A 13,227-nucleotide genomic window follows, 5' to 3' on the forward strand; every position below is an offset into this window, starting at 1 on the left:
GCGAGTATTCAACCTGAGTGAGAGATTTGAACCGAAGGTATTTCCTCCTGAGTAAGATTTGCCACACTCCTTGCTCATTTATTAACTTGAAAAGCCACTTGCTTAACAAACATTTATTTTGAACATCGAGATTTAAGATTCCCAAACTCCCTTGGTCCTTCGAGTAGCAGATGACACTAACAGATCCTTCTGACCTTCCCAGGTGATGACCCGGGCAGCAGCTTCCCTCCGTGTTTTCGCCGTCGGCTGTCGGGAGGTGTGGACGGCGTGACGACGGTTTCCTGCTGGCCCGGGTTGAGGATGCCGGTGGCCGCTGGGGAATCAACTCCTCTGCAGTCGACTGCAAAGTGACATCGTCACTGCACGTGGGCCTAGCCGCTCGTCGGGCCCACGCGTCGGTCACTGCAGTCGACTGCAGAGGATCTCAATCCGGCCGCTGGTCGGTGGACAGGTCCGTTGGCCGATCACTTTCCTTTTCTTTTCTTCGAGCAACGCCCGATCAGTTTCTGTCTCGGTGTCTCGTACGAGATATTCTCCCATTCCTCGGAAGGAGGTGGACAAGCACCAAGGGCTGCAGCAGGCCCTAATCTCTTGACCCATTTGAAAATATGGGCCCTTTTGAGATGGAACCATATGGGCCTTTATATTTCCTTGACCACATGCGGATTTATTTATTATTGACGGCTGCTTCATTTGGTCCGGCCCAACTAAAATCCGGGTCCAGGCCGCCGCTACCGAGCCGCACGCATGAAAAGTTCGGCCCATTTCAGTACTCCACCTCTCGAAAAGGACGTTCACACATGCAAATCGCTCTCATCTTCGCAAAAGAAAACGGAGCAGAGCCTTCAAAAAAAAAGTGGAGCACAGCCGCTACAGAAACGCACAATAGAGTAGAGCTACAGTAGGAGGCGAATGTGAAGTCGGGAGATGCGTTGAGGCTTTTGTATAAGGCGGCAGGAAGTAAAAGATGATGTCGGCTTAAGCGGGTTGCTCAATGGACAGATGAGAGCACTACATTGCTGGAAAGAAGATGTCCACTACTAGAAAAAGGCCCACCGGTTTTTAACACAACCGGCACCGGTTTTTCCAACCAGTACCCCGAAACCGAGACCAAAGGCTCTTGGCTTTAACACTGGGTAACACAACCGGTACCAATGGCATTCATTTTTGTCAAAAATATGCATGCGGTGTTGGCTGGGATTCGAACTTGAGACTTGTTGCGTCACGTGCACCTTTCTTACCATCTCACCTACACATCACTTGTGATGGGAAGAGAGATATTTTCCTTTTGAAGTAACCCTTGGATGAGCCTTAGGTACATAAGACTCTTAAGGTAACGGTTGGTGTTACCAACCGGTACCTAAGGCTCATACATAGGTACCGGTTGATGGTACCACCCGGTACTAATGTAAAAGTTACCACCCGGTACCTATGGTGAGCCTTAGGTACCGGTTGGCATCACCAACCGGTACCTAAGGTTCATCCATAGATTCCATCAACCCCAAAAGTACTGGTATGCATAGGTACCGGTTCATCTTCGTACTAGTACTTTTAGAATGGACCTTTGTCTTATTTTCTACTAGTGGTCCCAGCTATATTTTGCCATGCTCATGATGTCTAAGAAATTCAGGAAATCAAACTTCCATGGAAAGCACAGGGTGACTTGTGGTCTGGCAACTATGCGATTCAGAGAAAGGCATGGTGGCCTCAAGTCACAAAACCTATGGAGGTCTAGAATAAGTTTTTTTTTTATTTGAGGGTAAGATCTAGAGTAAGTTTTGGTCATTATTGTCCGTTCGGCAACAAAGTGAAGGTTTCCGGGGGGGAAGCTGATTCATAACGCTAGCTGCTGCCTTCCTGTGAGGATATAATTTTAGTTCGATTTATACGAGAGTTATAAGTTCGAGATTTATGAACTAATAAATTGTCTCTGTGACTGTGAGTGTGAAGTATGTTGTGTGTTTAGTATTGTTTAACTGTTTAGAGTTAGGACTTGCATGTAGCTTTTGATTTATGAACGGTGGTTACCATTATGTTGGGCGGTTGGGTTGTCATTGTTGTCGGGTCTGTGTGATTGTGTTTCATTTTGTCTTTCCGGTTCATGACTATTGTCGAGTTTCTAGACTTCATTTCATAACTACTGTCGACGTTTCTAGTCTTGATTTCTTGTTTTGAATTTCGTTTATCCCTTACTCTTAATGAAATAGTGCACAGACATGTTAAAAAAAAATCATTCCCTCCTATGAGAGATGCTTTTTCTCGTCCGTTGCCATTAATTTTCAACACTAGCTAGCTAGCTACGGGAACAAACAATAAGCAAAGACTGCGGCGCCAAGCGGTCAATTTGGAGTACTCTATAGTGGAGGAAGCACTTGCTAAGACAGGACCAGAATGGTCACTACTGTATCCTACCAGAATGGCCATCTTGTTCATTGCCGTGAAGACTTAGTTTGTAGTCATCGACGCATCGATCACGATTCATCACGAACCATTATCTCTCTGGCCTGGCTGGTAGCAAGTAGCAACGCATAACTGCCTCGGTCATTTCTTTCAGTCTCACCAACAATGGCTTCGACAGTGCTACTGCTTATCATGGCCGTGGCCATCCACGGCGGCAGTGACTGGAGCTTCGCGTCGGACACCATATCCGCCAACTCCCCCATCTCCGGTGACCGGACCGTCGTGTCGAGAGGCGGAAAATTCGAGCTCGGCTTCTTCAGTCCCGCTGGCGGCGGCGGCAGCAACTACTACGTGGGGATCTGGTACAAGAAGGTCGTGTCGCAGCGCACGCCGGTGTGGGTCGCCAACAGGGCCGCGCCGGTCGCCGACCCAGCGTCCTCTCGGCTCGCCGTGGCGGCGGACGGCAACCTCGTGCTCACCAACGAAGCCGGCAAGCTCGTCTGGTCCTCGAACGTCAGCTCCGCCAGCGGCTCGACCGCCGCCGCCTTGGCGGTTATCTTGGACACCGGCAACCTCGTGCTCCGGCGAGAGATCAGCGGCGAGGTTCTGTGGCAGAGCGTGGAGCACCCGACCGACACGTGGCTCCCTGGAGTCCGGCTTGGCATGAACAAGATCACCGGCGAGATCACCGGCGAAGTGCAGGCGCTGGTTTCATGGAAGAACGCCGGCGACCCAGCTCCCGGCATGTTCACCTTGGGGATTGACCCCAACGGGAGCAGCCAGTACTTCACGAAATGGAACAGGACCGTGACTTTCTGGAGCAGCGGAGAGTGGAAGGACGGCGTGTTCGCCGGGGTCCCGGAGATGATATCGCACGACAAGTACGACTTCGAGTTCGTGTCCGACGCCAACGCCAACTACTTCACCTACTCCCTGCAGGACCCCACGGTGATCTCCAGGCTAGTCCTGGACGTCTCCGGCCAGGTGAGGCAGATCATGTGGGCGCCGTCCGCCGACGAGTGGATGATCATCTGGACGGAGCCGCACCGGCTGTGCGACGTCTACGCCGTGTGCGGCGCGTTCGGCGTCTGCAACGGGAGGAGCGAGCCCTACTGCAGCTGCCCCGCCGGCTTCCGTCCCTCCTCCGCCGGGGACTGGGAGCTAGGGGACCACTCCCATGGCTGCCGCCGGAACAATCCCCCGCGGTGTGACGGTGGAGGCGTGAACAGCAGCTCAGTGCACGGCGACGGCAACGGCGGCGACGCCTTCTTGCCGGCGCCAGGTGTTTCTCTACCGAGAAATTCATCGTCTTCACCGGCATCAAGCGCTCGAGACTGCGAGTTGGCATGCTTGAGGAGCTGCAACTGCACCGCCTACTCTTACGACAGCCGCTGCTCTCTGTGGTACGGCGGCTTGCTCAACTTGGAGGACACGGGCGGCGCCATTGACGACCTGCTTTACCTCCGGGTGTCCGACATGGACGTGCCCTCCTCGAAAGGCCGTAACAGAACGGTCGCCTTCGCTTCCACTGCCGCAGTTGCGTCGATCCTAGCCTTGTCTATCATCGTGTTCGTGGCTGTTAGAATGTATAGGAAACGGTAGAGGAGCATGGCATTCATGCAGGCAGCATCAGAGGGTGGCAACCTTGTGGCGTTCAAGTACGGCGACGTGAGGAGGGCGACCAAGAACTTCTCGGAGAAGATCGGCGGCGGCAGCTTCGGGTCAGTGTACAAGGGGACGCTGCCCGGCGGCGGGGTGGCCATCGCGGTGAAGAAGCTCGAGGGCCGCCTCTGCGTGGGGGAGAAGCAGTTCCGGAACGAGGTGCGCACCATCGGCGTGATCCAGCACGTCAACCTCGTCCGCCTCCGCGGCTTCTCCTCCCGCGGCGGCGACCGGCTGCTCGTCTACGACCACATGCCCAACGGCTCGCTGGACAAGGTGCTCTTCGGGGGATCGCCGGCGCTGAGCTGGCGCGCGAGGTTCCAGATCGCGCTCGGCGCGGCGCGGGGCCTGCTGTACCTCCACGAGGGGTGCCGGGACTGCATCATCCACTGCGACATCAAGCCGGAGAACATCCTGCTCGACAAGGATCTCGTGCCCAAGGTTGCCGACTTCGGCCTTGCGAAGCTGCTGGCGAGGGACTTCAGCAGGGTCCTCACCACGGTGCGTGGCACCATCGGCTACCTCGCGCCGGAGTGGATCTCCGGCGTGCCGATCACCGTCAAGGCCGACGTGTACAGCTACGGGATGGTGCTGCTGGAGATCGTCTCCGGCCGCCGGAACGCGCGGTGCTGGCCGGCCACGGAGCAGGACCCGTCGCTGTCGGGGTACTTCCCGCTGGTGGCCGCGAGGAAGGTCAGCCGAGGGGAGGCGCTCGACGGGCTGCCGGACGAGCGGCTGCGCGGCGACGCGGACCTGCGGGAGCTGGAGCGCGCGTGCAGGGTGGCCTGCTGGTGCGTGCAGGACGACGAGGTGCGCCGGCCGACGATGGAGCAGGTGGCGCAGGCGCTGGAGGGGGTCGTCGCCCTGGACGTGCCGCCGGTTCCGACGTCGTTGCAGGCCTTGGGTGAAGGTTCCGCCTTTCTGATGGGTGCGCGTACCAGCGCATACATTGGTGACTTCTCGCGATACCATCTACAGGACAGTTCTTAGTTTGGCCCTAGCCCTTTTCAGTGCAAATCTCAGGAGTTGTGCTTGTAAAAATGTACCTGTGGTTTTTTTTTTATCCCCGTCGTTGGTATTTTGAAAATAAAATCCTAAAATTATCATTACAATAAGTGCTAGAACAAATTTACTTCCAGATTTTTGTTAACAAATTCTGCATAGAATAAGTGTAAAAGTTGCAACGATTGTTTTTGTACCATTATTCGCCATGTTCGGTTGCTCTGGAGCTTGCTGCGTTGCAGCTACTGCTACGCAGCCGAATGGTAAGCTCGTGCCTGAGCCGCTGAGCGCAGCAAACAGCTGCAGCCAGCCGAACGCGCTGATTATTTAGAAATACTTGTTGGGAACGCCACATTCAGTATGTGCACCAAAAGTCCACTGAAGGCTAAATGCCGATAATGTTCAATAAACCTGCTTTATGTGAACTGACTCTGCATCACCTTCGGCCTAGACGTTGAAGATCCACCAAAGATTGAATGCCGATGGCGTCCCAGAAACCATCTTCATATGGACCGGCTCCTCGAGGGAGACCGACTTGCGCAGTGGGGGTCCTCGATGAAATTAATTTGTTAGCGGTGTACATACAAAAATGGCAAGATGTGTCGCATAATTGCATTTAATAAACCATGTGCAAGGAACCAACGAGCAACATGCGTGCCCATGGAGAAGTGTCGTGGGAGGCGTCTGAATGGTCTAGGATATTTCTGTTCCTGGAAACTTGGAAAGTTTCCAATGGTGATGAGCTTGCATGAGGTTCCATCACCAGTTACTGCTCTTCCAACATCTTACTATTACTAATTGGAGGCTCTTTTTGAAGTCTCTATGTGAAGTCACATAGGATCCTAGATGGACAGTTAAAAAAATAAAAAAGTACTACAAATTCTCACAAAAATCAGAAACATCCGGCCATCAATTCGGCAACTCTAATCATAATAGCCATTTGGATCTGTTATCTTTTTTTAATAAATTACCCACCTTTGCCATTATGAAAATAGACTAAAGTAACCCCCTAAACATATATCTAAATTACCAACCTCTGCTATTATAAAGAACTAATCTAAAGTAACATCCTAATTTTTATGTAAATTACCCACTTATGCCATTATAAAATAATATCAAATAACCCTCTAAATTTTTTTTATATATGATCCAATGATAACATAACAAAAAGTTAGAATGAACCTCAAATCTGAATCAAAATTATATTATTATAATAAAATTTTAAAGCGCATCAATATAAAATTCTAAATTACTATTCCTGTCACTATTAATATATTATTTATATAAACATACTAACCATAATGTGTTTGTCACTATATATTCATGTATGAGAGAAGAGATAAGAATACTAATTTTCATGTTGTTCACATAGCTCAAATAAAGTGTACAATTAAACATATATCAAACATATATGGAGATGTGCTATGAAGTGAGAAAAAATTATTAGTAACTAAACCTATCATATTTATTACAGTTACATAATGATAAATATGCATCTTTGCAGTACTGGATTATAATATTTAATTAGTTAAAGAGAGTGTGAGATAGATAATTATTAGATATCTCTAACTAGCCCGTGCGGGAGCACAGGTTAATAGACTAGTTGATATTAATTAATATGCAGAGCAGAGCTGTGGGTGCATTGGTACTTTTTTCTTTTACAATCCAACGACCAACGGTGCATTTCCTTGTCATTGTTGTCGGGTCTGTGTGACTATGTTTCCTTTTGTCTTTCCGGTTCATGACTACTGTCAAGTTTCTAGCCTTCATTTCATGACTACTGTCGAAGTTTCTAGTCTTCATTTCTTCTTTTGAATTTCGTTCCCTCCCTTACTCTTAATAAAATAAGTGTACAGTCACGTTCGTAAAAAAAAATCATTCCCTCCAATAAGGGATGTTTTTTCTTGTCCGTTCCCATTAATTTTCAACACTAGCTAGCTACGGGAACAAACAATAAGCAAAGACTGCGGCGCCAAGCGGTCAATTTGGAGTATTCTATAGTGGAGGAAGCACTAGCTAAGACAGGACCAGAATGGTCACTACTGTATCCTATCATAGATCGCCAAAGTGCTCCAATAAACAGTTAGTGTGCAACAGTATTTGATTGATGGCCATCTTGTTCATTGCCGTGAAGACTTTATTTGTTTGTAGTCATCGATCACGATTCATCACGAACCATTATCTCTCTGGCCTGGCTGCTAGCAAGTAGCAACGCATAACTGCCTCGGTCATTTCTTTCAGTCTCACCAATGGCTTCGACAGTGCTACTGCTTCTCATGGTCGTGGCCATCCACGGCGGCAGTGACTGGAGCTTCGCGTCGGACACCATCTCCGCCGACTCCCCCATCTCCGGTGACCAAACCGTCGTGTCGAGAGGCGGAAAATTCGAGCTCGGCTTCTTCAGTCCCGCTGGTGGCGGCGGCAGCAACTACTACGTGGGGATCTGGTACAAGAAGGTCGTGTCGCAGCGCACGCCGGTGTGGGTCGCCAACAGGGCCGTGCCGATCGCCGACCCGGCGTCCTCTCGGCTCGCCGTGGCGGCGAACGGCAACATCGTGCTCACCAACGAAGTTGGAAAGGTCGTCTGGTCCTCGAACGTCAGCTCCGCCAGTGGCTCGACCGCTGCCGCCGTGGCGGTGATCTTGGACACCGGCAACCTCGTGCTCCGGCGCGAGAGCGGCGGCGAGGTTCTGTGGCAGAGCGCGGAGCACCCAACCGACACGTGTCTCCCTGGAGTCCACCTTGGCATGAACAAGATCACCGGCGACATGCAGCCGCTGGTATCTTGGAAGAACGCCGGCGACCCGGCTCCCGGCATGTTCACCATGGGGATCGACCCCGACGGGAGCAGCCAGTACAGCATAACATGGAACAGGTCCTTGACTTTCTGGAGCAGCGGGAAGTGGAACGGCGATGCGTTCGCCGGGATCCCGGAGATGATATCGCACTATAAGTACGACTTCAAGTTCGTGTCCGACGCGAACGCCAGCTACTTCGCCTACTCCCTGCCGGACCCCACGATGATCTCCAGGTTAGTCCTGGACGTCTCCGGGCAGGTGAGTATGATGATGTGGGCGCCGTCCGCTGAGTGGATGATCATCTGGACGGGACCGCACCGGCTGTGCGACGTCTACGCCGTCTGCGGTGCGTTCGGCGTCTGCAACGAGAAGAGCGAGCCCTACTGCAGCTGCCCCCCCGGTTTCCGTCCCTCCTCTGCGGGGGACTGGGAGCTAGGGGATCACTCCCATGGCTGCCGTCGGAACAATCCCTCGCGGTGTGACGGTGGCACGAACAGCTCGGTGCACGGCGACGCCTTCTTGCCGGCGCCGGGTGTTTCTCTACCGATAAATTCATCGTCTCCACAGGCATCAAGCGCTCGAGACTGCGAGTTGGCATGCTTGAGGAGCTGCAACTGCACCGCCTACTCTTACGGCGGTCACTGCTCTCTGTGGTACGGCGGCTTGCTCAACTTGGAGGACACAGGCGGCGCCATGGACGACCTGCTTTACCTCCGGGTGTCCGCCATGGACGTGCCCTCCTCGAAAGGCCGTAAGAGAACGGTCGTCTTCGTTTCCATCGCCGTAGTTGCGTCGATCATCCTAGCCTTGTCGATCATCGTGTTCGTGGTTGTTAGGATGTATAGGAAACGGCAGAGGAGCAAAACATTCATGCAGGCAGCATCGGAAGGTGGCGGCCTTGTGGCGTTCAAGTACGGCGACGTGAGGAGGGCGACCAAGAACTTCTCGGAGAAGCTCGGCGGCGGCAGCTTCGGGTCGGTGTACAAGGGGACGCTGCCCGGCGGCGGGGTGGCCATCGCGGTGAAGAAGCTCGAGGGCAGCCTCTGCGTGGGGGAGAAGCAGTTCCGGAACGAGGTGCGCACCATCGGCGTGATCCAGCACGTCAACCTCGTCCGCCTCCGCGGCTTCTCCTCCCGCGGCGGCGACCGGCTGCTCGTCTACGACCACATGCCCAACGGCTCGCTGGACAAGGTGCTCTTCGGGGGATCGCCGGCGCCGGCGGCGGCGCTGAGCTGGCGCGCGAGGTTCCAGATCGCGCTCGGCGCGGCGCGGGGCCTGCTGTACCTCCACGAGGGGTGCCGGGACTGCATCATCCACTGCGACATCAAGCCGGAGAACATCCTGCTCGACAAGGATCTCGTGCCCAAGGTTGCCGACTTCGGCCTCGCGAAGCTGCTGGCGAGGGACTTCAGCAGGGTCCTCACCACGGTGCGTGGCACCATCGGCTACCTCGCGCCGGAGTGGATCTCCGGCGTGCCGATCACCGTCAAGGCTGACGTGTACAGCTACGGTATGGTGCTGCTGGAGATCGTCTCCGGCCGCCGGAACGCGCGGTGCTGGCCGGCCACGGAGCAGGACCCGTCGCTGTCGGGGTACTTCCCGCTGGTGGCTGCGAGGAAGGTCAGCCGAGGGGAGGCGCTCGACGGGCTGCTGGACGAGCGGCTGCGCGGCGACGCGGACCTGCGGGAGCTGGAGCGCGCGTGCAGGGTGGCCTGCTGGTGCGTGCAGGACGACGAGGCGCGCCGGCCGACGATGGAGCAGGTGGTGCAGGCGCTGGATGGGGTCGTCGCCGTGGACGTGCCGCCGGTTCCGACGTCGTTGCAGGCCTTGGGCGAAGGTTCCGCCTTTCTGATGAGTGCGCGTACCAGCGCATACCTTGATGACTTCTCGCGATACCATATACAGGACAGTTCTTAGTTTTGCCCTAGCCCTTTTCAGTGCAAATCTCAGGAGTTGTACCTGTGGTCTTTTTTTTTATCCCCGTCATCGGTATTTTGAAAATAAAGTCCTAAAATTATCATTACAATAAGTGCTAGAACAAATTTACTTCCAAATTTTTGTTAACAAACTCTGCACAGAACAAGTGTAAAAGTTGCAACGATTGTTTTTTAATCATTATTCGCCATGTTCAGTTGCTCTGGAGCTGGCTGCGTCTGCAACGCAGCCGAACTGCAGCTCGTGTCTGAGTCGCTGGGCGCAGCCAACAGCCACAGCCAGCCGAACGCGCTGATTATTTAGAAATGCTTGTTGGGGACGTCATATTCAGTCTGTGCACCGAAGGTCCACTGAAGGCTAAATGTTGATAATGTCCAATAAACCAGCTTTATGTAAACCGACTCCACGTCACCTTCGCCCTAGGCGCCGAAGATCCACCAAAGATCGAATGCCGATGGCGTCCGAGAAACCATCTTCATATGAACCGGCTCCTCGAGGGAGACCGACTTGCGCAGTGGGGATCCTCGATGAAATTAAATTGTTAGCAGCGTACATACAAAAATGGCAAGATGTGTCGCATAATTGCATTCAATAAACCATGTGCAAGGAACCAACGAGCAACATGCGTGCCCATGGAGAAATGTCGTGGCGAGGCGTCTGAATGGTCTAGGATATTTCTGTTCCCGGAAACTTGGAAAGTTTAATTTCCAATGGTGATGAGCTTTGCTTGAGGTTCCATCACCAGTTACTGCTCTTCCAACACTGATATTAATCAATATGCAGAGCAGAGCTGTGGGTGCATTGGTACTTTTTTTCTTTTACAATCCAACAACCAACGCTGCATTTCCTTGGCATTTTTTTAAGAAGGATTCAAAGTGATGAAGCAGCAGCATACTGCTGCAATCACAACGTATTTTGTATTTTTCTGGGTACACGGCCTGCCGGCCTGGATACAGATGTTGGTTGGGCTGGAAAACAATACTGTGGGGAAGATTAAATGGGCTCAATGTTAGCTGGCCCATTCTCGGCCGCGGAATATTCCCGGTTACCAGGAATGGAAAAATTCAGCCACGCCGCGAGCATGGAGATCATGCGGGGTCACCGGGTCAGCTTCGGTTTCCATGAGTAAAGATGGCAACTGGTATAAAATACCCGCAAATCCGCGGATATCCGACCCGCTGGGCGTGGATTCGGGTCGTGTTTTGTGCCCGGGGGTACGGGCACGGGTACGACTTTAAACCCGACGGGTATTCTATAATGAGTTTATAAATTTGATATCCGAACCCGAAAACCCGCAAACCCGCTGACATGTGGACCCTAATACTCTTGTATATATAACAGATCTCTAGGGTTCACTCATTTCCTCCCGACCTCTCCACTCCTACCCCTCTCGGCCGCCACCCCCAGTCGGCCTCGCCCAGTCCCCCTCGGCCCCTTCGTGAGATCCTGAGTCCCCTCCCATGGGCCGCCGCTCCTCCTCCCCCAGGCACCCGCGCCGGCGGCAGCTGATGGCCGTGCCCAGGCCCCCACGACGGTGGGGCTCGACGCCGCACCCAAGCGCACGCGCCGGCCGCGCCCAGGCCCCACGTCGGCGGTGTCCCGGCCCCCACGCCTGTGGCGACCGACGGCCGCACCCAGGCCCCACGACGGCGGCACTCGAGGGCTGCGCGACACCCGCGCCTAGGCCACTCTCCGGCAGTCCGGCGGCGCTCGCAGCCAGCGCCGGTGTCTTCGTCCTGCAAGTCTTGCTCCTGCGCGCGGGCATATGGGTAATCCGCGGGCATACGGGTATCCGCGGGTAGCGGGTACGGGTGTCGTTTTGTACCCGTTGCGGATTGCGGGCATGGGCGCGGATACAGATTTTAGCATGCGGGTACGGGTTTATAAAGTTACTATTCGCGCGGATTTTAACCGTTGCCATCTATATTCAGGAGCCCCAAATCAAGCGCCCTCCAATTCCGAGGCAGCAAGCAACGGACGGGGCGGTTGCTTCCCGCGCTGGCAATTCAGGGAACGGCACGGCACGGCAAGCACATGTACCCCCCTCCTCTCGGCAACCTCCCCTTCCGCCCGCCGGCAGATGCTTTGCTCGCGCGCGCCTCCAGCCATTTCAAACACAACCCGCCTCGAGATCGATCGATCGGTTGCTTGCTCCCGTTCCCGTGTGCCATCTCTCTTCCCCGATCGATCCACCTGTTCTTCACGCCTCGCCATTCTCCGGTCAGGGAGCTCCACACTTCGTTCCCAAGCGAGCGAGCGATCGCTTCAAGGAAACTGCAGCCTAAATACACGTCAACCTTCCGGTGAACGACGACAATGCTGCGGGCGCACCGTCCTCTAGGCGGCATGGTGCTGCTATGCAACCCGTTGTCGGCCTGCCTCGTCGGCCGGGCGGCGCCGCCGAGGGGAGGCGGCGGGCGGCGGGGCCAGAACGACGGCGGGGTTATAACGCCGGGCTGCGACGGCGAGCCGCCGTCGGCGAGCGCGTGGAGGAAGCCCGAGGCGGGGCGGCAAAAGCTCAACTTCGACGGGTCGTCGAAGAGCGCGTCGCGGCGCGCGAGCATCGGTGGCGTGTACCGCGACCACGAGGGCGGGTTCGTGCTGGGCTACGCGGAGCGGATCGGGGCGGCGACGAGCTCCGTGGCCGAGCTCGCCGCGCTCCGGCGCGGGCTCGAACTGGCCGTGGCCAACGGCTGGCGCCGCATCTGGGTCGAGGGCGACGCCCAGGCGGCGGTCGACGCCGTGCGGCGCGGGCGCCCGCGCCGCGCGCGGGGGCGCGCCGAGGAGGACCGCAGGCTGCGCGGGGAGATCGCGGACCTGCTGCCGCTGCTCGACCTCGACGACATGACCGTCTCGCACGTGCGCCGGGCGGGGAACCGGGTGGCGCACGGCTTCGCCCAGCTCGGCCACGGCGAGGCGCGGCCGAGGGTGTGGCGCGGCGCGCCGCCCGACGAGGTGCTCAGGCTCCTGCAGCGCGACGCCGAGGGGAAATGATATCCGCTGGCTAGCTCGTGGAAATGTTCGTGTGCGTACGTTGATTTGGGCGTACGTGATCTCTTGTGCCGTTTGATTATTGGAGAGATCACACACTAGGGTGCTGCATGCATAATAATTTTTTTTGAAAAAAATGATTTGTGACTTGTACAGGGTTGTGATTTTATTGTTGTAACTTCGGACTTCCGATGGGTTTGGGTTCAAATGTAAATTCCAACTTATAGGCCATGGTGTTAATAATTAAAAAAATGAAATAAAAAAAACGTCCGTTAATCCTTTTCTATTTCAAAAAAAAAATTGTTAGAACAAGCCGGAAGAGTACATGCATGCTGTAACGAGTATCTGCTTCATTCGGTTCTTCGTGGCCGTCATGGAGCTTGGACTGCGCTGCGTGGATCTCCACGTCGTGCTCGGGCAATGCACCGTGGACCCCATG

The 13,227-nt window shown here is 54.6% G+C and overlaps 3 protein-coding genes across 3 annotated transcripts; all 3 read left to right on the forward strand.

Annotated features, from left to right (window-relative positions):
- The first annotated feature begins 2,451 nt into the window (after positions 1-2,451).
- LOC120704257 (G-type lectin S-receptor-like serine/threonine-protein kinase At2g19130) lies at positions 2,452-4,035 on the forward strand. Its single transcript, XM_039988579.1, has one exon. It carries the CDS (start codon positions 2,566-2,568, stop codon positions 4,000-4,002), a length of 1,437 nt encoding a protein of 478 aa, XP_039844513.1. The 5' UTR covers positions 2,452-2,565; the 3' UTR covers positions 4,003-4,035.
- On the forward strand, positions 3,976-5,200 carry LOC120704258 (G-type lectin S-receptor-like serine/threonine-protein kinase At2g19130). Its single transcript, XM_039988580.1, has one exon. It carries the CDS (start codon positions 4,009-4,011, stop codon positions 5,050-5,052), a length of 1,044 nt encoding a protein of 347 aa, XP_039844514.1. The 5' UTR covers positions 3,976-4,008; the 3' UTR covers positions 5,053-5,200.
- A 1,961-nt stretch (positions 5,201-7,161) lies between these two features.
- LOC120704256 (G-type lectin S-receptor-like serine/threonine-protein kinase At2g19130) lies at positions 7,162-9,885 on the forward strand. The gene has a single exon (XM_039988578.1). It carries the CDS (start codon positions 7,314-7,316, stop codon positions 9,777-9,779), a length of 2,466 nt encoding a protein of 821 aa, XP_039844512.1. The 5' UTR covers positions 7,162-7,313; the 3' UTR covers positions 9,780-9,885.
- Positions 9,886-13,227: the final 3,342 nt, after the last annotated feature.

This window comes from Panicum virgatum, chromosome 4K, assembly GCF_016808335.1.
Source record: "Panicum virgatum strain AP13 chromosome 4K, P.virgatum_v5, whole genome shotgun sequence".
NCBI classification, from domain to species: Eukaryota; Viridiplantae; Streptophyta; class Magnoliopsida; order Poales; family Poaceae; genus Panicum; species Panicum virgatum.